Raw genomic sequence first — 24,747 nt, forward strand, 5'->3', positions numbered from 1 at the left:
GTAAAGAAGGTGCTATCCCTTCATTGCCAGAGTTGACTCAATGTTAGTGTATGAAAAACCGCTAACGATGAGCATAGCGGCAGCACCTCACGGTGGAGTGGCCAGCGTCGTAGATTGCCAGAGTATGTTCATAATAGTAATCTATTAGTGTATGAAAAATCCGCTAACGACAAGCATAGCGGCAGCACCTAATGGCCACTCAGACTCTATCTGTCGGGTGACATAATGGAGATAAACAGATGTAGTAGCAGTAATTAGTTTGACGAAATAAATACAATTAATCATTATTTTTCAAACTGATAGAAATACCCTTAATTAGGTCAAATAAGGAATCAAGAACATTTTTGGTAAAGCAGTTTATTGAAAAATTGAATTTGCCATTGTGATTCAGACCTGGGGGATGCGGACGACACTTTCATCCTTTCTGAAGATAAGAATCTTTCCGGTAACATTTAGCGCGCCATCAACGGCCTCTCGGTGAATGTTGATACAACTAGTAAGATATATGTCTTCGCTCGAAAGTCGGATGAAACAAATTTCGAAATTTATGTTTGGTAATCACAAGCTAGACTGTGAGTACGCCGCAAGATTATGTGCATCTCGGTGTAAAATTTGCTCGAAAATGATTGTTTCGCTAAGGTAAAAGAGTTTCTTTACGATAAAGCCTAGACACATTTAAATCCCTCCAATAGAAGCCTATGTATACTGTAAATAACATGTTGTAGATATCGTTTGATATGTCTTAAAATGGTTTAGGGTTCTGGTTTTTTTCTAATTGATTGTAGATACCCGGTACTCTTTTTTCCTCCATATGGAAATAGTTCAAGTGTGTTATAAATAATTGTATTCAGTACAAGTACCCTGTTTACACCCAATGCCATTCCAAGCCCAAGGGTGACATGGAGACTGTGCAGCCTAAGGTGAGATGACGGTAATTCGGGCGCGGTAATCAAAAAGAAAATGGACAACACAATATTTATCAGTAGATAGATATATTCTTATTTGGATACAAATATTAGATATGTACAAGTGCATGAAAGTGTAATACAAAGTGAATTGAAGCCACTATCAACAGCAAACTTAGCTAGATTTCTGTATACAAAAATAACAAATTTACATAACAATTCTTTACAAAACCGCAAACTTTATCAGGACCAGATTTACATGACTTTTATATGATATTATTTACAAAGCAAGTTCTACACTCATTATTTTTTTTTGTACAGGCAACTTCATTACATCATCCGTCATAACTTTATCGAGAAAAATCTTTTTAATATGCAGGCAAGAAATACATCATGCATTGTACATGGATTGTATTATATGCTCAATATTCGGACAGACAGAAAGAAAACAAACGGATTATGTCGGCAAACTACCCTCCAGAAAATCATTTCAACCATGAACACTTTGATATATCTTGTTGTAAGTGAACTGGGTCAAGAAATGATGAAATTTGGAAACTGAGAAATGCTTAAACAAAGACAAGACGGCGGAATTTAGAGGTTTTAGACCTTAATAAAGCCAACAGATAGAATCGAGGACTTCCTACCTATCTAAAGTGATACTAAAATGTTCTAAAAATCAAAGAAAACTAAAAATATAGTGACAAATCATAAATCTTATGTAAATACGTGAGATCACTCGGAATATATTAAAGTGAGAAATGCAACAACGTGTATATTTAAAATGATAAAACATCCGTAGCAGCAGCCAACGCCTTCACAGCAGTGCAACTAGGCCTACTTCTAATATCTAGAATTATCTTCCCCGAAGAACAGTAGTAAACAGCTATCACATCAACTGAATGACAAGCATAGAAAGATCTGGGGTGAAATGTTAAGTTAGACCTACGTTCAATTAAATAGCAAGCTTGAGATAAAGCAAAACGCAATAATCATTAGAATTCGAATATTCATCAACATTTGGTGATAGGATTGTGGCAAGATTTGATTAATACCGTCGCATTTTCAACATCAATTTATACAAACTAAAGCAAAGAGGAATTGAAGGTATTATTATAGTATGAAAGAAGTGGATGTACCGGTCTTTTTTCCTAAACAATAACTCGGGATTCAAGACAATTATGAGAAGACATCGATTAAGATATGTACAAATCCCGAAATTTGTTTTTTATAGCGTGTTTTTTTCCTATCTAATACTGTTTTATTTCAGAGAACATCGTATCCACTATCGTAATAGATTTTAACGTACATGTATAGAATTTTTAAAACTCACCAAACGATATACAACTTTTTACAATAACTAACAATAATTGAACAATAAAATATGAAGAAATCTAATATGGTAAGATTTTTTTGATTTATCTATATATTTGCATTGGCATTTTATTGCAAATTGTTCACAGGGGTTTGGCTTCGACTGAGAGTTCGTCACTGGATGTCTCTTTTGAGATTTGTAGACACCTCAAAACCGTTAAGAATCAAATTGCTAAAACATCGAACATATTTCACGAGTAAATAATTTCGAAAACATAAATGTTCACAATCATACAATTAGTACGCCGTCACTGCAGATTGTAGATCGGTAATCCGATAGTGAAATGAACACGAAATCTTGCTTTGTAACCTATATATACAATTCGTCAAATTTGTGGTCATGATAATCATTATCAAAGACAGAATCCACTTCTCTTAAATAAATTAATAATAATATATATATCACAGAAATAAACTGCTTATTACAGCAGTGGTTCCGGTAGACAACACAGAGATTCCTTACATAACTAAAATGAAATTAATTTAAACCTAAAACCGAACGATTTTTTTGTCAGTATCTAGAATCTAATTCAGTATCTATCCTTTTTCATCCCTATATAGCAACGAATGAATACATGTATATTTCACTGCTAATTTTGTAAGGATCGCACGTATTGTCTTCCAGATCACGTTAAACAATTGCACTTAAATCTCTTTAATTCGTTTTTATCACAAATAACAAATATCATAGTTGTTATCACATCTGTATATATTAAATGCCAGACCATCTGTTGCATACTCACATATTGTACTATACTCATGCTTTACTCTATTGAATTTTAGACTTTATTATAAAATTCTTAATAATAATGACAACATTTTCTCCTAGTATATTAGAATTTCGTAAATGCACGTACTCGATAGAAGTGAAATCGATGCATAATATCTACTTTTCATAATCTTACAGCGGCATAATTTCAAATTAGAAAAACTAAGCTGATTAACCCTCTCAGCGCCAATCCCGTTTATAACTGGCATGGACCATCTATCGGCTATCAGTGGCTCTATGTTGTAATGCAAATAAAGCTATTACGGCAATAGAAATTCTCCAGTCACAATTAATAGTTCCAATCATGCAAAAACTCCGTATGCAACAGTAAACTGTTTTAGGAAGATGGTTATTTTGTTGAATGAGTTTTGTTGTCATACACCGCTGTCTGAAAGGGTAAAATTATCTTCCTTGAGCGGCAACATAGTTAACGAACTAACGCTGAGCGTATCAATACGTGTCACGTGATCACCGTCATCGTCGCTATCGATTAGATGATCGCGTTCGGTGACTTCTGATTGGTTGTTCCATTGTTCGGAAGAGTCACCGGTGGTGTCCTCTATTGTCAATAACGTGTCGGTACACCGAGGGTGCTCGACGTGCACATCAGGATAGGTACATGTTGGTATATGATCGTCGGTATCGTGTTCATCGTACGGCAACGATGACGAATATCGTCTGCTGTTCTTCTCGTCGTACGAGTCGCGATCGTGACTCGAGTCGCCGCGACGACCGTCGTTCGTTTCTTTGATTTCGTTATCACAAATTCGCGCGGATGACGACGGATGATAACCGTGCGCCGAACCGACTGATCCACCATCGCTTGCAATACTAGATTTATCGACGGACGGATGTTGATCGAGAAACGCACAGAGCGGGTCATCGTTGAACAAACTCGGGCTGACGCACAACGGAGACGGAATAGTGCTATGACTCGGTGTGGAGCCATGTGATTCGATCGATAGGTTCATATTTGATCGTTGCGGGGTTGAAGCTGCGCTGGTGGGTTTAAGCGTCGGCGGTGGGAGAAACTGTAGTTCGATATCGTCCGGTATGGTCGGCTGCGACCGATGGCGTAAGTTGCTCAAATCGCTGCTCGGTGGGGGATTGAACATGAACGTGAAACTAGGATCACTGCCGTGTCGTCTGTGATCGTGCACCGGTTCCGGGGGTGATAACAAGTCCTGATCGGTAATCGAATCGCGACTGTGCGGCCGCGATTTCAATGCCGCGTTAGCCTGCAGTAGTTTCGGGGCTCGCACTTTCTCAGGTGTCGGCGGAGGTTTCACCGTTTCGGCTTCGTCGTCCGAATTATTGTCGCTTCCTTCGTTAGTTAAACTGACGTATTCTTTCATTGCGCTCGGAGTCATACTGCATTTATCTGAAAACAGATATCAACGTCGGATATTAAAGTTTTGCCCGAACCTCGTCGCGAAGCCTTATATCATCGACGCTCTTGGAGTCAAAATGGCGCAAAAAGTATGTAATTGGCAAAATGTATTTATGCAATTTATTTGTTGTTGAACGTAGATTGTACCAAGTGCTCACAAATGTACAGACTTGTAAGTGATTAAACATATATTATATATATTGTGATGCAGGGATTGTCCTCTGTAGTGAGTACGATACATGTAATGTGATACGTGATTGTGAATTCTATCGTGCAAATGTTTTAATCATTTAATCTTTGATAGGGAAATCATTCACAGCCTATATTTGATATCTATACACTTGCAGTCACTAGTTTATTTCTTAGGAAATTGACTTCAACACTTTCCCTCTACCCTCGGATTGACGAAGAGATATGCGAACACCATATACCACAAAATAGACACAACTGCGACAAGTTTAGGAATATATAGATATAGAATGGAAAAAAGGTAAAATACTCATGCCAATATAAAGCATTCAAAGTACCAAATAAATATTACAGAAAGATCGTTCATAAAACTGACAACATTTTAAAGGTTTGGAGGTAGCAAGACTGATTGGCTAAAGACTGACTCAAATGACTCGATGACTCTCAATATTAGCAATATATATATATGTTATTTTTGCATTAGATTCAGGGGATAATTGGTGGACCTTAAACGGTACTGACAATGTTCGGGAAATAAATGTGCAGGTTCTACGTTGTTTTTTTTCTTGTTGAATTAATGAATAGTTTGAATATGTCCACAGCTTGACCAAAATACACTGACAACAGAGATCACTTTATCCCGCGTGTTTGTGAGAGGTTGTAGTAATAATGTTCGACAATCAAATGAAAAAAAAAACACCAACGAAAACGAACCTAAGATGAAAGAATGGAATTTTATAGGTCTGAATTTACGGCGATTGCCTGAAAACAAATGCGCATGATTAGGTTAGAGATCCGTTTGAAAATGTAAATGAAATGAATACGTTTTAGAGATGAAGTAGAGAAAGAGTTGAAAAGATTGTCGACAGGTTTATTCATCCGGAGTTCATCAATTTACCTTGTGATTTCTGATCTTCGAGGTCGCCGTTGGACGCGGCGCCGTCCGGATCTGTGCTCGGCGGTTCGACGCTGAATGTGAAGTTAGTCGGTAGAGACGTTTGTTTACATACGGGTTGATGTTGACCGTCGTTTGGCGAGGCGGTGCTCGCGTTATCCGCATCGGAACCCTACAAAAAGTCGAAATAACACGAATATTCACATACCGGGACATATAGACATTTGTGTATCTGAGATTTATTCAGTGTTTACTCTTGAGAATGATATTTGTTTCGATAATGAATAGTACAGGTAAATATTAGTAGTGATGATTTATTGTTTATCAAAGTGAGTAGGTGTGTTCGTTTGGCTGACCGAGTCAATAGACGCTTCCGTTAAAACAGTCCTGTCGAAAACAATATGACAGCATCCGCTCAGAACGGTTACATCATAGAAATCTAAACTTCAGTTTACATTTCTATGGTTATACGGATATATATATATAGTACTATTCAACGATTTTCTCAGCTATCAGCCTCGATCACACGGAGACGATTTCACCCAGGCAAAACTGGCCCGCACCAAACGCGAGTCAAATTTGGCTCTTGTTTAATCAGAGGTAGTTGCTGTGGTAAGCGAAGTAAGTCACTTCCGTGACCGGTTAGCTTTCTCAAGGAATAACTGAACCCGTGCGGGAATGGTACTGGCCTGACGCCACATTTTTGTTCGAGCCCGATTTGGCTGGCGTCAAACAACCACGGAACCATTTGTGATCGGTGTGAATGGCTGGCCAGGGTCAAAAGCGCTCGGTCTCCCAAATGAACATGGTTCAAATATTCTGATAACGAATCGCAAAGTCTTTACTAAAGATCAAATCTTAAAATGAAAAGGTGCATATATTGTATGCGGTGACCATCATGCAGCAAAAACCGACAATTATTGATGAAAATTCAGGTGCGCTTAAAATAGAGAGACTTCCACTTTCACAAGACGCGTCAACAATCCTTCACTGTAGAATAAAATCGACACCACGAGCAGATAAATGTTACACCATTCAGATAGTAAAAATATGAGTGAAAAGTATGAATACAGATATATCAAACTGACACCTAATATCACAATAAATACCAGGGGCCGAATTAACTGCAGTGACGTGAACTCGTCACCATAACCCCGAACATAAGTGAATGCTGATGCAGTATTCGAGTATTGTATCGAGTAAAGGGACATTCATCCCTGAAGAAGCAGGGTTACGCAGCCAAACAAGTAATGGATAGATTGTTTTATACGATCAGCCTAAAAACATCGAACATCGAAAAATAAAAACTTGTCACAAATTCATGTTTTCAATAAGATTCGATTGTGTATATTTTGTGTACTTTAGTTTATCCTCAGGCTGTCAAGACAGTGGTCACTTCATAAAACGTGCAGGGGGAGGGGGGTAGGAATCAAATTTACGTCTTCCTAGTACTTCGGTAGGCCGATTCTATAGATGGCTGGCATACAGTAGGGAATCTACTCGATCTATACAATACAATATTTGTTCTTTTTTCTATGGTCAATGGTTTCACTTATGCTACGTGGTAATGCCTGAATGTCTTCAGGTATCATTTTCTAGTACTTTCGCCATCAAGACCTGCATCAACTTCTTAGGTGACAGTGCCATAACATATACCAAGGATATGGAGATCTGAAACACCCTGACACAAGAATTTAGGAAGATTCGTGATACTTCTTTTGCAGGTGGAAAAAAGTCTTATTGGAAAAATAGGAAAAATTACTCCATTTGTACCCAAAATTGAAAGATTTGTAGGAAAAACCCTGGCAGGGGAAATTAGGCCGCTTGACAGCCTATGTGAAACAAACTGTGGCCCGATGAGTTTACCAACTCATCAGTATTAACATCTATTGTTTCAGATTTTCTAGGAATACCATGAATTTTGTGACAGTTCGAGAAGAAATGTAATATATTATGGAGCAGATTTTTGTGGTGACCTGTACATATTCCATGCATCGTTGCCTGGCCACTATCTTAGTCGGCGTGTAATAATATATAACACCGGTCTCGCTGCATACGGATAAACTCTGTAGATTGGCGCCAAATCCGAACTTGTATCTGCGATTTCGGGCAGCCTATATTCAGTAGCAAACAGATCATTGTGAAAGCACCATAGAATCAACTATTGAATCATCATCAGACATACAATACACGCACACTATAAGAAAACTGTCAACCTCGCCAAAAACAAACAAAATATTCAGCAAATTAAAGTTGGATTTTACTAAATGATAACATATAATTGTGTTGAAACGATAAGATTAAACCTATTCGACAGTTGCGTGTTAAAAACACATGACAATTTCTGTTTAGCCGTAAAGTATCAAAATATGTCTATGTACATGTACCTATTTTTCATACGCGGAGCGCTGAGATAATATACACTAAATACCGAAAAAAGCGTTTCTGCCTAAATCTAAAAACAACAAGTAATCATATTGATTGGTAAATAATAATGCGTGGTCAGGTGAACACGAAAGGAAATACAGCTAATAATGAACCATTAAGGTACAGTCAATGATAACAGTTGGCGATGTCACATTTCGATAACGTCAATGAATTATATATACACCAGGATTCCTATTGATCGGTGAATTTAACGGATGATAAAGTGAAATGTACCTCATCTGAAAGGGGGAATTTCTGCTGTTGAAGTAGTTCGGCTTGGATCCGGGCGGCTTCAGCCTCTTCTTCCAGCTCTCTTTGTACTTCGGCTTCGAGTTCGGCATCATCGTCCATGTGTTTATGAGACTCCTGAAATTAGCAGAATCCCACGTCTAGAACTGCTAGGCTCTCTCAGTGAAATGCCAATTTCGGATCGAAGGTATACCCGACCCAAAATTTACATGTTCATGTATTTACTTTCATCGGCCAAAGCAAGACTATGGATACTTTTGTATCGTTTGATATCAAACATGCTTCTAAATGACGGGACATTTTCTAGGAATTCGACAGAAGTCATTTTCTGCGTCGGAAAATACACCACAGGACAACACTGTCACCAGCAGCTAAAAATCGACACTGAATCAGCCAATACTAAATAGAATAGAAAGACTTCGGGATAATGCAGAAAAATCGCAGTCACCTAAACAAGAGCAGCGCGTATAGAATAAAGGAGGAAAAGTTGCATGCGGTCATTTTTTGGAAGCGAAGTCAACTATTAAACGTGGACTTGATTAACAGGACTTGACGTAACAGCAAACCGTGTTAGTCCTAATTTCAATTGGCATGCTATTAGCGTTAATCGTTATTAAGGAGGGAAATCTGAGCGATCGGTTCGTGTGACGATTGCCTTATTCCAGATATTCGTATATGAATACTTCTTCAAAATGACCAGATCTCCCTACAACAAGCAGTTATAGGTTTGACTACTGAAGCTACCTGCCATAAGCGCACTTCACATATACAGTTCATGATCGCCATAAGCAGAACGTTATGAAAGACCACCACATTCATCAAATCATTCGTAATATCCATGAAAACGATTTCGGGTTTTTTTTCTAAGTATTTGATAGGTTTGAATGAGGTATGTATTTGCAGAGATATACAATTCCTACAGAGTGATTATGATTTGACAGGTAACTTCAGAAGGGTTCGGTTTCGTTCTCAATTCCGATTTTCATTCAAATTACATCATTTTGTAGCCTTGAGAATTGTTCTTTTTTTTGTAGAAATTAGATATCTATCTATCGATTATTTTCTAATGAAGTATAATGCATCATAAGTAATGCCTATGGTGATCTGAATGAAGGAATAAAAGCCACATTGTGCAATATGATGAAAATTGGAAATGACAACAAATTCAATTTTCTGCTATTCACTCTAATCCTCGTTTGGTGTGAACAGAGACATTGATTTTAAACTATATGGAAAACAGCACCTCAATATTTTTAGCTCGATTTTTGAGTCTACGCTCTATAAGGATGAATAACGGCTTAAAAAAAGAAAAAATAAGGCACCATTATAACCGGCGGGTCAATTAAGATCTGTTAAAATAGGTTCCTAGGATTTGATGATGACGGACAACGACAAAATACCGTTTAGCCATTCGTGAAGGCCGGAAACAGTCAGAAATGAGTGAATGAGTTCTCAGCTATAGGTAGGATTTCATATGCAGAAAGTATAGAAATCAAACGATTTTGAAAAGTTGTTTTTGACATATTTTGTTAGTGAGATTTAGTGAATATTTCACTGGTGAGGCAGCATAACAGGTCTACTATACGAAGTATCGAACACAGTTTCAAGTCTAGGACCAGTAAAGTTTGAGGCGGCGGCAATCGGAACCAGAGACACCGCAAAGCATCAAACCAGTTAAACAGAACGGAGACGCGAGAGGAGCGGCGAATACACGTGACTCACCTCGAGATGTTTCATCAGAACAGCGACGACGACGTTCACCAGAACAAACTGCGCCATTAAGACGAACACGACGAAGTAAACCGGTGAAATGATCGGACTGACGCAACAGTTCTTCACACAATCATCCGTAGAATCACAATCTTCGCGTAACGTATCCTAGAAAAAGATCAGATCGACATAAGAGGAAAACAAAGCGAGCTCCCATCATCCGGTTCCTCTTCATTGCCAAACTTCCCAGCTTTACGTCTTATAATGACTTCCCCCATATCTGAACAAGTTCCCCTTTCTAATTAGTTCTGGCTCCGTTACGACTTTGGGCTCTGCAGTCTGGTAATCAACCTTGTTAACTCGTTGAACTTGCTAAAAGAAACCTTTACCACAAATTAGATTAAGTTCCCCAGTTCGGGTACACCGGAGTTTTTTATCTTCGTCCTCCTGTCTGATTTCTATTCTTGCGTATATGATTAATACATTTAGTACTCTCTTCGTTTGTTTCTAATACCATTTATGTATGTACAATCTATCTGTATTTACTTTATTGCAAACGGCTGATTGTTATTTGTTTATAAGAACCCAATGGAATATCTATTCGATTGAACTGATTAATGCTGGACCCTTCCAACTAGGATCGCTAGACTCTACTTACTTTCATGATGCCATTCCAGTTGTCTCCCGTAGCTACACGAAAAAGCGTCAGGAACGCCATTCCGAAGTTCTCAAAGTGGGCGTGCATGCCCAGTCCCTCGCAGGGGTGTTCGTGCGAACATTCTACAAGCGAAATAAACGATATTTCTTATTTTCAAATATCTACACCGAGTCCAGTACGGTACATGGGACTAATCGAATGACGCCTTACCGAGTCTACCGAACAATTCAACTCCCAGGGCGGCGAATATAAAGAACAGCAAAAAGAACAGAAGGCCCAGATTTCCGACTTGTGGCAGAGCTTGAATAACAGTATCTAACAGTGCGCGTATTCCCTTCGCCATTTTCAGAAGTTTCAATACTGCAAGACATAAAATAGGCTCAGAATTGGCTCATGTTGAGTCTTCTTTATGGAACAAGTCCAGCCAATGACGGATAATACAGGCCCGTAGCCCGTGAGGAAGTGTGGGTGGGTTCGTTTTCTAATTAAGCTGGAACTAAACGCGGGCGTGAGGCCCACCACCAGTTTAAGTCTTGAAAATTTGATGTTCAGATTTGGTTTCAAAGTGATAACCACTGATATAACGAACGTTCAAATATGAAGAAATTCAATTTACCTTTCAGCCTAATATTCTTTTTTCATTAAAAAAGGAGCGGGACTAATTTTCTTTGAAATAACAAATTACGGGCTTGATATCATATACATGAACATATATACACATACCTCTTGCTATTCGAAGTACCCTCATTACCCTGATGATGGTTGGGTTGATAGGAATTACATCAGATTCCATCTCCTCTAATATGATTCCAATTATAGACAGAATAACAATTATTATGTCCAATTGATTCCAGCTGAAATGGATATACAGCGTAAGACGTTAGATCGGAGAATATCTTCATCTGAATTTATCCATGGAATGAAAAATGCTCGAGGGAATGTATTTCAATAATGACAAATAAAAGGCAGGAAAAGGAATGTATCAAGAAGCTGGAACTGGGAGGCTCAATATAGACATTATTGATAGTACTGTGTTTACACAAAAAAAGACAAAAACTCGGTGGAAGAAATGGATGAATAAAGTAAGGGCACAGCACAGACGACAGAACTTTAAGCAATTGAATGGACCTATAAAAAGAGCACAGTGAGCTGAAAAACGTGAACTACACGCACTCTGTGTCTTCAAATATATGAACCAGACAGAAAAAAAAACCATTTTCGAGAAGTGAGAATCATCAACACGCTCTCGACCGGTAAGAATAGGGTAAAAACAACATTCATTTATGATGGACGTACCCAGCACTGAATCACAAAATGACAAGAAAGAAAAGAAGACAAAATGACACTGATTGGTGAAATGATTCAGGTTCGATTCTTCCATTTATATATAGTACAACTAAACAGGTCCTAACTAATTTACATAATCATGCATATGTAGACAAAGCTTATAAGCATAGAATCATAGTCTATGGTCTATAAGATCGATAACGAGGATATCGAGAGGGAAATCTAATTGATGTCGACATTTTGTTGACTTCGAGTGATTGAGTTTTTTTATAGATCGATCGACGAATTTACCTGTCTTTCATGTAGCGACGGAACCCGAGAGCTACGATTTTTAAAATCGCTTCCAATATGAACACAGACGTGAAGAAATAGTTGAATATTTTCAACGCATATTCCAGTTCCTGCACGAAGAAATTTAAAAACAGTGAAAATACATATGTGCATATTCGGAGTTGACGTCGCCGAAATGGACCACATGATTTCTACCAGCTACCGAAGATACGAACCTTGGGCATCATGTAATACTCTAAAGCCATGGTTATAACGTTCAGCCCGATTACACCGGCTATTGCCAGATCGAAGTACTTGCTGTTACAGATTTTATGGCATACGAGTCGACTCGGTGAAAAATCAGCCCAATACGGCGGTTCCCTCATTTCTGTAGGAAAAAAAGATAAACTTCAATTATTGTTCCTAGCTCAGAAATGAAAACTCTCATGACATTTAATTCCCCAAACGTTCATAAAACCTGGATACATGAAATGAAGTGAAGCCACCCTTTTACGCATGACATTTCCCAACAACAGGTTTAAATTTCAAGGACCTAACTGATGAGAGTAAATTGATTTTTAAAAGTGACTGCGTACTCCAAGCAAGATTTTTGTTCAAATACCCAATGAGTGCTTACACGATAAAAGCGATAGTTAGAAATTGAAGATTGAAAGATTTCGTTAAGATGGGACATAAAATACACAGAATTTCCCGAAATGTATATTTCATGAGCAATTTTCTTATTGATATAATGTATATGCCAGCAGTAAAAAGAAAAAAATCTATTCTTATTCAAGCAGTCACATGCATCCATTCTCTTTTCAAACGAAATCTAAATACTATAAACTAACCTGTCTCCTATTGTTATATTGTATATCAAAGACACATGCTCGATATGTATGTATATATGATTCCATTGGAGAAAAACAGGTGCCTGCATGCTTTCTTTTGCGAAAACTTACCAGTTCCGATCGCGGAATATCTCTATTTACGAATGAAACTAACAACAAGCGAATAAAGCTATTCGGAAACATGGTTCAAAGATCTTTTTCTTCTGATCGAAATCGATTCAGGTTACTGTTAATAGTCCGATTATATGAATGTACTTAATGCACACATGTATCAAATACTAACATCGATCGGGTAGGGACACGATGACGTGGGTTGTGTTCAGAAACTAACATGAACTGGTGCTGGACACGACTTCTGTGATAACTATTTATAGATGGGACATGCGACAATACAAACACAAGAGATGATACAATTATACTGAGTCTGGCTGGCTCCGGTAAAAAAAATATATCCGATATTCTTCCGCTGAAATCTTCTAAAGCTTAAGTAATAGTTCATATAAATATATATATATACATTGTGCTATCATTCATCTTTCAACTCTTGCCTTTTCCAAACCATGTTTTCGTCCGCACGGAAAATGTGCAGCAAATGTTAAGTCTTAAAAGCGAAAAGAGTTTCTTAATGTGTCGACCTTATCATTCTGAAATTCTAGAACAAAGTCTAACAGTGAAGACTTCTCGTAATAACAACTCAGAGTGAAATGAACTCATCAACAACCCACCGGGTACACAGACAAATCAAAGACAAAACTGAGGAACATAACAAAACTAACAGAAAATGTAGTTAGATAAACAGAGACGATTTGGGATTCTATGTATCAATAAGTAAACAGCGCTGAACTTGTGGTTATCTTCGAAATAGTTTAAGAAATGAAAGTTAAAGATTTAGCCATACGTGAAAATGATATTGGTTATGAAAAACTGATTAAGCAAGTGATGAATACATGTATCTTATTGAAAGTTTGTGTAAGCCCTCGAATGGACAATCTCTACGCTGGCTGGCAAATATCAGTGATCTGTGAAGATTTTAGTAAACATGAAGTGAATATTATAATCCGTAAAGAATGGCGACTTAATCAAGCAGAAGATCAGAAAGATCCTATGCATGTAAGAATACATGTACTGTTTTACTCTTAGTAATATTTCATGATCGATTAAGGTAGGTCAAAGATTACGAGAAATGCAGATGCGCCGTGAAGTGCTGATCACTCTTACAGAAATCCACCGCAAAATGAATAATCATGCGCCTAAACCACACTGCCTATAGTCGTACGCAACATAAATAGATGTATGAATGAACTAAAGATGTAATAAAAGAAAAAGAAACTTTGTGTTTGCACTTGAATGTCGAAGATGTAAAAATCTAAATTGTGAACCAGAGTGATGCTATGAAAAAGGTAAAGATGAAGAAAACAATATTATCATAATTTACCGTGAAGAATTGTTCGTAAACATTGAAATGACGTAAAAGTTGAAAATGTGTGCTGAATCACCGGTGAATGTTGTATAATATACATATGTAAATATATGTGATGACTATATAAGTAAAATTCATGCAATGCTTATCGTAAAAGCATGGAATTAGCCAGACTCAGTATACAAGTACCAACCAAGCACTTCGTTTGGTTCGTTCATACTCTTTCGTTTCTTTTCAAGTTTTCTCGCTCGTTTCGCGTCGCGTCGAGCCTTCTCCTCTTTCTCCTGGTTTTCGCGGCATTTGTGGAAGTTTTCGACGACGACACCGACGAACATGTTCAACACGAAGAACCCGACCAGCAATAGGAATGATATGAAGTAAAGCAGACGCCATTCGTTGTAATTTTCAATCGGCTGCAAAAAAAAACAGTTCAATATATTGCATTATTTCTATTGTAGCGGACGCTCCAGGGTGCACACGGCAGGTGATAGGGCACACCGCCCTGAGAGGCACACAACCTGAGAATTATCATATCTATTGTAAGGTAGGGCGCACAGCAGGCGACACGGCACACAGCATAGTAATATATGTTGTATTATCATTTCTGTTGTGAGGAACTGATGAAATAGCTGTACCGTGGGCTACAGTAGAGTTTTGCACTGGCATAGTCTCGATGCCATCAGTTTTGAATCCCTGAGGATGGAAAAACTATAGATTTGTTAATACTTTACCTGAATATTGACACCAACAGCATCAATACCAGTATACATTATGCTAACCCAGCCATCTTTGGAAGCAAGAACGAACAGAGCCATCAAAGCCTACAATCAAAAATAGTGATTACCTTCATTATGATGTACAGGATGTAGCCATGGAACTAAACCCGGCCACAAGCACAACACTTTACCTGTCCTAGATTGTCAAAATTGTATTTTCTATTGACCCACATATTTTCAGGATCAGATTCGCATTCAGTTTTGTTATGAATGATAGTCATATCACCGGGACCAACGCAGTGAAAGAACTTTCCTTTAAACAACTGAAATAGATAGTCGGAAGAACATCACGATATGGTTGCTGAGTAAAGTGAACTGGTGACATGGTGAGTTATTCCGTTGAACTTACCTGAACACCCAGAATTCCAAAAATGATGAAAAATGTACAGCAAATGAGAACGATATTACCGATAGGTCGTAGAGATGATAGCAATGTCTGAACTACTAATTTCAATCCTGGGGCTCGACTTATAACTCTGAAAAGTAATCATAACAATCATAGCTGCGGTTCATTTGAAAGGATTCAGATCCGATATCTGATTGGAAACGTTACCTCAAAGGTCTAAGAGTTCGTAGAAGTCTGAATACTCGTAATATACCAAATATTCTACTACTGCTTCCGGCTATCCACGTTATCATTATATCAATGAGTGAAATAATGACGAGAAAGCCGTCCATGATGTTCCAACCGCTTTTCAGATAAGCATGCCGTCCGAGCACGAAACCTTTCGCGCTTACTTTCACGGCCATTTCAAAACTGAACACAACTGTGAAGACGTAGTTTGCCATCGTCAGAAACACACGCTCCTGTCAATATAGGGCTGTAGGTCATTATCTAATATAACATTGGCAGTTATCAGGTTAGAGAATGGATGATGGTGATGATACTTACGGCGCTTCGAGGTGGAATACTCGGCCTTTCCATCGCCAACGTTATACAATTTAAAGCGATGAAGAATAAAACTGTATAATCGAACCATTTCCTCGTTACGAGGTGTTGACACAACTGGCGAAAACTGGAAAACCGAAAGCGAATGAACTCGACTGATTTCAACAAGTCAGAGAAATAGGTAACTGGTTATTGAGTTGTACATACCGATGTTCAGGAGGCAAGATATAGCAAGCCCATTCCATTCGAGTGAGGAAACATCCTTTCGGTTCGGGGCAACACGAACAGGCGCAATTCTGAAATATGTTCGGCGATACATCAGCATTTAGAAAATACAACAGAAGTCAGAGAACATACATGAACGCAAATACATGTACAGAATCCATTGCCGCAGAGATGTAGTACGACAGACCAGGGGAGCATCAGGGGCTAGAAATATAATTCATAGTATTGAAGATTGAACGGTGGTTCATACAGAATCCGACGACCAACAATATTGTAGATTAGCATACACAACGATATCAAGATATGTATACGATAGTTTAAATCTATAAGCAATAGAAACGTCGTTTTCTTAATATTCGGAAGAGATGTTCATTAATTTGACATTCACGATCGCCACCGTAATGAGTTAGTCAGGCAGTAATATCGAAAGGTCTCGCTCTGTATCGGTCATCGTGTTAGTAAAATGACACCCAACTACAATTCTATAAGATAAACTACCACTATATACAATATAACTACCAACTGACACAAAATATATATTCAATAACATTATATTCATATATACGTAATAAAATCGTGGTGTAGTTTCTAATATAGTGTTGAACTTATTGGTGCATAACATCGTTGGGTGTATCATATAATATACATGTACATTATCAGCATTTCCGTATCACAGGTGTTTTAATGCACGCACGTACAAAATAAAGATTCATCATTAGAGAGACAGGATGGAGGAGGGGGTGCTGGATTATATAGATCACTGAATGCCACGATGGTTTGTAGACATCGAACTCAATCCATCGAGTCCACAAAATGAACGTTCTGTCTATAAGAGAGTAGAGTTTGATCGATGGATTGCGTGGAATCTGATAGCGTTGTATTTACTGAGGACCCTGAAGCTAGAGATGGGTTGATAAGAAAACGGTAGATTTCTGTCACCATGCGGGGAGATACATGCGCACTGCAAGAACGGGGGCTGCATGAGCTGAAAAAAACGGGTGTGTCATCATCGATTATATCATTCATCGGGAAAAGGAACCTGAACTATATAGAAAAAATAACCAGGCCCGTGTCGAAGAGGGTTCGGGGGTGGCGAACGAACCTCCTTGAATTTTACAAGTATCCTTCAAAAAATCAGTGTAAAAATATTTGGGTCTTCAAAAAAGCTCGGCACGGGCCTGATTACTGCCAGGATCGCCACACGTTCAGTTTTCAATATGAATATATTGTTTTTTTTTCGATACCTGGCAGTTAATCGAAACTACGCAGAACTACTTTGGAGTAAAAAATCATCGAATGGTTTTCTTAAAATCTTTCAATGAAATAGATAAAATTCTACGTAGTAAAAAACTCGTGACGTGTTCATGCGTTATGATTATACTACTGAAATGTCACTACAACCAATGGAGAGATGCACCTCAGGAGGATAGCACCTTCGAATAATTTCTAGTTTTGAGACTACTATACCTTTTCCAACCACGTTAATTTCTGAAATCATAGTTTCACAGTTATATATATATATATATATAGAGAGAGATATATAGATAAAGATACATTCATGAGTGTTTCTAAATATTATATATAATGTTAGAACAGCAAAGGAGAAGTGAAATATGCCCAAAGTGTGTCCTTCCGTGAATGCTTTCTAGAAGGACATTTTTAGTAGTACACATTCCGTATTATGATGTCTCAGAATTAGAACGAAATACACAGGTCAAATCGGTGTTGATGGTGTCCGGCAGATCAGTGTGAACATCAGTGTGAGAATTGTGATACGATTTAACTTACACTGATAGAAGGTTTTGAACTCTTGAGACAGGAGGAGAATGAAAAGACGTATTTCATGATCAGTTACGTATGCAATATGTGGTTAACATTAGAGCATCAAAGTCAAAATGACGATGATCACATCAACACAGAATTGATAGATATCTTTCGTTTGATTGTTGAATATGAATAAAGTCATTAAGTGAACTTTGAGAAATATGTTTTTAAAGATGCCGTGGATGAAATGATTGGTTGCAAAATGGCATGCATGCTGGCAGCGCGATATGCGTATCTCATTCACTTCTTAGAGAAAACTGCAGCGATTTGCCACGAAATGTGAATTCACATTTCGTTTTATCTGAATAAATTTGTGAAAGATGAAATTGATGATGAAAAATTGAAATAAAATAGATAAATATATGATTGAAGAGATAGCTTCCAAATCACGAAATGGACCACCACAAAAACAATTCAAAATGATTTTTATTTTTCGTGAATTCGTCGTTCTTAAACTTACTACGGAAGAGTTTTGCTGATGAACCAGAGGTTTTTTCTGACGAGGAGATAAACATTGATTTCAAATGAGCAAATAGTATTTCGACCTTGTTTAGATTTAGAGAGGGCTTGTGTTTCACTTTAAAATTAGTTTGCCATCATCTGATCTGAAATTTTCTTTCGGAATAATTTCATCCACTTTCATCCAAAACATTTACAAATGATGATAAACTGAATTGACTCCATAAAGACTAACAGCCTTCACCAGAACTGGGTTTACCATTAAGCACAAATAAGAAGCAAACTCGGACGTTACGCCACTGATGATTCGAGGATTATACATTATACACAGTTTGGTACATATTCATACATAGCATAGTAAAAACATGGTCTACGTCTAATAAGTCTTCAAACAACAAGATTCCAAAAAATTGTAATATATAGACTAATATGATAATTGAATTGTTAGTTTTAATTCGTATATATGATTATTATGCATCAGGCATGGATGTATCTAGTTATATTCGCATTCATTTTTATCATTCGAAATATTCCTCTGAGCTCGAAAGCAATCGTTTCAGATACCTACCACTTCATCCATCGCATCCAGATCTTGGCCGTCTTCGCTCTCTTCTTCGGTGACCTTGACCTGTGGTACGTCGTTCAGGTTGTTCTGTTTGTATTCGTCTTTCGGAGTTCCGCTTCCGATTGAGTTTTGGGGACTCAGCGTGCAGCGACTGTTGATCGAGTTTTGTCGACTCAGGGTCAGCGAGTTGTTACGACTCAAGTTACTGCGGTAACTAGTTACCGAGTTCTGGCGACTCAAATCGCCGTGACGCTTGATCGAATTCCGAGGACTCAGCGTCTTGAGACTTTTGATGGAATTTTGAGGACTTAATGCCCTTTGATTATTCAGCGGGGCATGTCCATTACAATCACTGAAAATAGAAATTTCACATTTCATATTCACCGACTAGAAAATTGTCTGCAAGAAGGTCAAGGTCGCATGGGCAATTTTGCCAAACAGAAAATCAGATATCTACTGAACGGTTATTCCGTTAAAAACAATGAAATTGTGCTTTTTTCAGGTATTCTACACAATGAATGGCGTTGTTAGAATCATAAGATGATTTTTTTTTCAATTATTTCTAGCAAATTATACAAATAAATATAAATTCAATCGTCTTCATGAAGGCAAATTATGTTTATCTTTATCAAATTGCACTAGTGAACTACTGCTGCTAACTGTTATGAATTCGGAATGAAGAAAATCGGTTTTTTTAGTGAGTGAAAGGACTGCACAAAAGGATGGATGGTCATTGTGTGAGTTGAGAGATAATCCATGCGTCTCGTACAACGACATTCACGGCACACTGGGAACTTCATCATCCATCACCTTACATGCCCACGAATGTACAAGCTCAAGATGTAACAAAAGATAATAATGTCATGTCTAAGGGGGCAATTACAATATATGCATACATCATACTCTGCTTTTAAAAAAAATAATCAGATAGCATACGAAATGACAAGGGAATATCAAACTGAATTACTGGATCATTTTGTTCACAAAAATCAGTGCAATGTGAAAACCTTCTATACACTAGAGATCTAGTTACGATGGTCATCATCTGGTCAAGGGGTATATTGACGGTGCTGGGGTCACAAATGCAATCTCGTACCGCAAGGACAATTTATCAAGTCAATCTAAATATTGAATGGTTGTTTTTTAGTTCATGCTGGTCTTGTTCATTTTATGGTCGGTCGGTGCAAAGCAAACTCAAACCAACCAACGTCAAAATGGCGTCAAATCGTTCCTAGAAAAGACTCTGCGGACAGCATGCAATTAATGTTGATGGATATATACGGTTTGTGTGTGAACTGGGGGAAACAATACAGTGTATCATGCACTGGTGATCAAAACACGGGAAAATGTTTTTGGCGATCGGTCACCAAACATCACCGAATCGTAGATTTGTATACCTATAAGTCGGACTACTAGTACAACTAGAATTTGGTGTCTTGCACGTGTATATAACGGAACACTGCAGATTATCTGTGCTGCCCTTGACACCTAGAACCAAGATACGCGGGGGCGGTGGGCGAACAGTAACCACATTGCTAGCGGAAAAAAAAAGAAAAAAGAGAAATGTCACAAAAACAGAGAAGAGAGAAACGAGAAACTAGGCTGAAAATGCACAGCGTATATAGAGTCAAGAATCTTCAATATGTGTGTATTTGTCACTGTTGAAATTCTGTGCTCATTTTTGCATTTTCATATTCTATTTGTAAAAAAAAAACACATCGCGAAATAGATTCTCTCGTACCTGAAAAAATAGGTTACAGTTGTAGTAGAACTACAGCGACGGAGACAAGAAAAATAAGATACATTAAAGAGAGCTACGGAAAGTCTTGCGCTGATCGGACAATATTGAAAGTTCTAATCTAAAAAAGCCGTCGAGAGTTCTATGAGTTTATCATTGAAAAGCGGGGGATTTTCGTCAGCAAGAGGCGCTAAAATCTCATAATATATAGGACTAGCAAATTCAGAATATCGGACATCCTGACTACACTGCCTTTACATTCGGTTTGTAGCGATGGTAAAAAGTTGGTAAAGAAACAACAAAGAAACCAAGTGAAGAACGGGCGGTAAATAAGTTCACCAGTTCATCAATGTTATACAGTTAACAAACACAATTGATTTAGTACATTGATCGCACATGCAGAAAACATCGAAATCAATAAACAAATCGGTATTTACATCGTTAATCTGAAAAATGGAAGAGATCTAAGTTAGTCAGCACTACTGGAGATGACTGAATGAATCACGAGAGTGATGATGAAGATGTTGACGATGGCAATGATAGCAATAGGGAAGTTTCCAGTTTCCAGGCGCCATTTTGAGGCGGTCCTGCGGGTTGGCCTCAAAATGGCGCCTAGAAAACTTCCCTATTCTTAAAGCATGCTTAACACACACACATTGCAGCCTATTTCAGTGTGGTTAATTTCAAGTCATTTCAGTAACCACCGCAAGTGAGATACGCTTATCGTAGCTTCATTCGTCAATGGTCAAAATCTAATACTTTACCTGTAATTATTGGAATTTCTTCGACTGGAATGGTACGACTTTTGACTAACGTTATCCCCTTCATCGGCGCTATCGCTCTCATCCACTAAACTCGTCTTATCGCCTTTATTTTTGTTCTTCAGGCGCCACGAATTGTTCTTGCTGCCCGTTCGTTTCAGCCCCGGAGAATTTTTCGGCGAATTTCGTAAACTGCTGCGATTGCTCTGCGAGGAAAAGGAAGGTCGAGAATGTCACCGAGCGTTGGGACGATCTTTCTCCCTGGGGCCAGTTTTATAGACAAGCGCTGACTTCAAAACAGGAGGAGTTGACTCAATTGACTACGAATTGACCTAACCGTCGATCGGGTTGAAAGTAACGCTCGTCTATAGAACAAGGTCATGGTATCATTTGAAAGTAAATCGCTTAAACTTACAGACGCTTTATCCAAGGAATCGATGGACGCTGAACTCATATGAAATGATTGGGTAATTGCTAGTTTATTGTTTATGTCTTTCGGTGCAGTGAGAGCTTCGTTCGGTGAGCCTTGAGGAGTAGCCATGGGCGTAGCGGCTGTGTGCGTTATGATCGGCGGTGGATTCAGTGGACCATCATTAGTTACGTTGATATCTTTGATAGTTATATCACAGGGACTCAGTCCTAACATCTTACGCTCTGAAAACGATTTACAAATATATATTCGAGTAAAGATCTATTGACGTTGTCTTTCTGACTCGTAAATGAGAGAAAATGGTAATACCTTTTTCTTGATTATTTTTGAGATCATCTAATTGCTTCTTTTGTTCTTCTTCCAGTTTTTTCTTCTCTTCTTCTTTCTCTTTTTTCTTCTCTTCACCCTGATGATCAAAAGCGGCAAAATCATTCATATTTTACACTTTATTGTATTCAAAAAGAGCTTTTCAAAAGTTGTAGGCACAAAAATATGAATGGCACGTTATTTCTATACCCTTTTAATACAGCAAATAATCAAGAGTTAATATATATCTAATCAATTCAGACTCTTGAACTAGTCCGGGAAGTTAATAAGGATTTCATTTAAGGAGGTTTTAAAAACCACTTTCGCGCGGGCACACTGGCTAGCCCCTGAAGGGTTTAAGAGTTTCTTGGTACGTACCTCAGCAGAAAAGCCTTCGACTAAGATAGCGACCAGCAGGTTGAACAGTACATAATTACCGAAGGTCATCAAAGCTATAAAGTAGAGAGCTGCCCAAGCCGATGTTTTCTCCATACCATTGTACAAAACGGTGTTCCAATCTTCTTGCGTGAGGATCTAAAAAATCATAAGAATGCAACTTCTAATGCTTGAAGACATTACGGATCAAAATGTCATCAATCAATTCAATTCACAAATATATACCACAGTTAAGTCATAAATATAACACCATCAAATGATACTTACATGTAGCCTGTAAACAGGAACAGTTTTAAACATTTGATTAAACAAATTTTCTAGCAAACCATGCGGATAGAAAACTGAAGTGTAGCATGCATGAAGCATCAGTGAGCGGAAGAAAAGATTGGAAATATGGTAGTATGGTAGAATGAAGTGAATATGAAGGTGAGCTGGATTCTTTTTTTCTTTTTATCTACTTACCATATCAACTTGACACAATCAGAACTAACAACCGACGATTTCAAATGAAGAAACATCGAACTTATTTTGACTATATATACTGTTACATTAGATGTACATTTCTAGTTCTCTTGTTTAGCCCAGGTGAGGACATTAACATTTCAGGCAAACCATCTATAAATGTTTCTAGCTTCTATTCGACGCGATAGCACAAATGCGATCGTAACTTATCCATACTTAGGATTGTAAATCCCCTCATTTGATGCTTGGTCACATCTCCTTAGCTTAGCAGTAGTTCGTTCAGGAGGTGACTGGGGACCGGATCTGACCAGATAATCTTGATATGTTCTCATCAGCTTCATGATGTTTTTAGCAGGCAAGGTTGGGGCATCGTATGCTTGATTTTGTGGATCTACTTGTGTGATAAGTGAATTGATTTCATGCAGGAATCATACTTTCAGTATATTTTTGTTCATTCCGCTATTATTCACAATTTACAACATAAAGAATCGGCATAAATATACACCATATAGTAAGTATAGAAAATGTCTGTGAATATGTGTGCAGGGGTCGGCGGTAGGGCTTTTAGATCTTGGATGTTTTAAAATTCAACATTAATTCTTTTCCAAGAAGTTATCTGTACAAAGCAGACCAATAAATCAAAATAGCCATCAGGCAGCCAAAACCAGAGAAAGGTCGCATTTCTCAGTCTCTATCGATAACATTCAGATATATGGACATTTAAGGCAGAAAGTCAGAATTTCATATTTCAGATAAAAGGCAGAATATAGAAAAATCAGAAGATTGCAATGATTGAATTATAGCAGCAGCTGACATCAAAATTCAGTTGAAAATTCCCGATTATTGACCAAACATACAAAGCGTATTGAGATTGTAGTAGAAATTCATTCAAATTGCGCATACATCCAAGTTTGTTTTTAAATAATGGTAATATACATATTGCAAATAATTGAAGATGGCGAATACTTTCAGAGTTGCAACATCACAAACACAAGTATGTTTATGATGGTTGAATATAGTTTGCAATTTGTATAGTTCTTTTGTATTGAAGGGTTGAGTATGATATAAGTACAACGCTAGACGTACACAAGTAGGCAGGCAGACGGATTATCCGTCGATGACTCGTTTACGTTACCTGAAAAACTGTTACAAATGCCCACAACAATGTGTCGAAGTTCTGTCGTTCACATTTACACAAAAATGTACTGTTGAATGACTGACCGCAAGGGCAGTCCGTACCATCCGGGAGCGAACACAATTTCCCGCCAAACAAATGCATGCCCAGTACACTAAGAGGCAACGAAAAACAGGAAACATGTAGCAACTATAACGTGTGAGTTGTGAAGACCGTGGGTACAGTCATCAGAGACGTCAGGAGGACCTGTTCGGCTGTTCGGGGGTAGAGGTGAAAGTAGATGAGGTCGCGGCGGAGATGATGAATGTTGTTTGAATAAGTAAGTGCTCAGAGGGTGAGAGAGAGAGATATATATACGTATATAGAGATAGACAAAGACACGGATGA

The 24,747-nt window shown here is 37.9% G+C and overlaps 1 protein-coding gene across 1 annotated transcript in view; it reads right to left on the minus strand.

Annotated features, from left to right (window-relative positions):
- Positions 1-1,065: 1,065 nt before the first annotated feature.
- LOC141904729 (voltage-dependent T-type calcium channel subunit alpha-1H-like) overlaps positions 1,066-24,747 on the minus strand; it is a 71,172-nt gene continuing 47,490 nt past the window's right edge. The window contains exons 12-33 of the mRNA XM_074793371.1: positions 22,746-22,901; positions 22,371-22,467; positions 22,051-22,285; positions 21,635-21,835; positions 19,136-19,484; positions 16,267-16,355; positions 16,063-16,186; positions 15,724-15,977; positions 15,520-15,646; positions 15,302-15,433; positions 15,126-15,215; positions 14,588-14,807; positions 12,360-12,511; positions 12,145-12,254; positions 11,290-11,420; positions 10,777-10,926; positions 10,567-10,688; positions 9,921-10,076; positions 8,184-8,315; positions 7,499-7,636; positions 5,526-5,694; positions 1,066-4,429 (exon numbers count right to left, since the gene is read on the minus strand). Coding sequence (XP_074649472.1) covers positions 3,423-4,429; positions 5,526-5,694; positions 7,499-7,636; positions 8,184-8,315; positions 9,921-10,076; positions 10,567-10,688; positions 10,777-10,926; positions 11,290-11,420; positions 12,145-12,254; positions 12,360-12,511; positions 14,588-14,807; positions 15,126-15,215; positions 15,302-15,433; positions 15,520-15,646; positions 15,724-15,977; positions 16,063-16,186; positions 16,267-16,355; positions 19,136-19,484; positions 21,635-21,835; positions 22,051-22,285; positions 22,371-22,467; positions 22,746-22,901 — 4,341 coding nt within the window. The 3' untranslated portion in view covers positions 1,066-3,422. The remainder of the gene's footprint in view (positions 4,430-5,525; positions 5,695-7,498; positions 7,637-8,183; positions 8,316-9,920; positions 10,077-10,566; positions 10,689-10,776; positions 10,927-11,289; positions 11,421-12,144; positions 12,255-12,359; positions 12,512-14,587; positions 14,808-15,125; positions 15,216-15,301; positions 15,434-15,519; positions 15,647-15,723; positions 15,978-16,062; positions 16,187-16,266; positions 16,356-19,135; positions 19,485-21,634; positions 21,836-22,050; positions 22,286-22,370; positions 22,468-22,745; positions 22,902-24,747) is intronic.

Source organism: Tubulanus polymorphus, chromosome 4 (genome assembly GCF_964204645.1).
Source record: "Tubulanus polymorphus chromosome 4, tnTubPoly1.2, whole genome shotgun sequence".
Classification (NCBI taxonomy): Eukaryota; Metazoa; Nemertea; class Palaeonemertea; order Tubulaniformes; family Tubulanidae; genus Tubulanus; species Tubulanus polymorphus.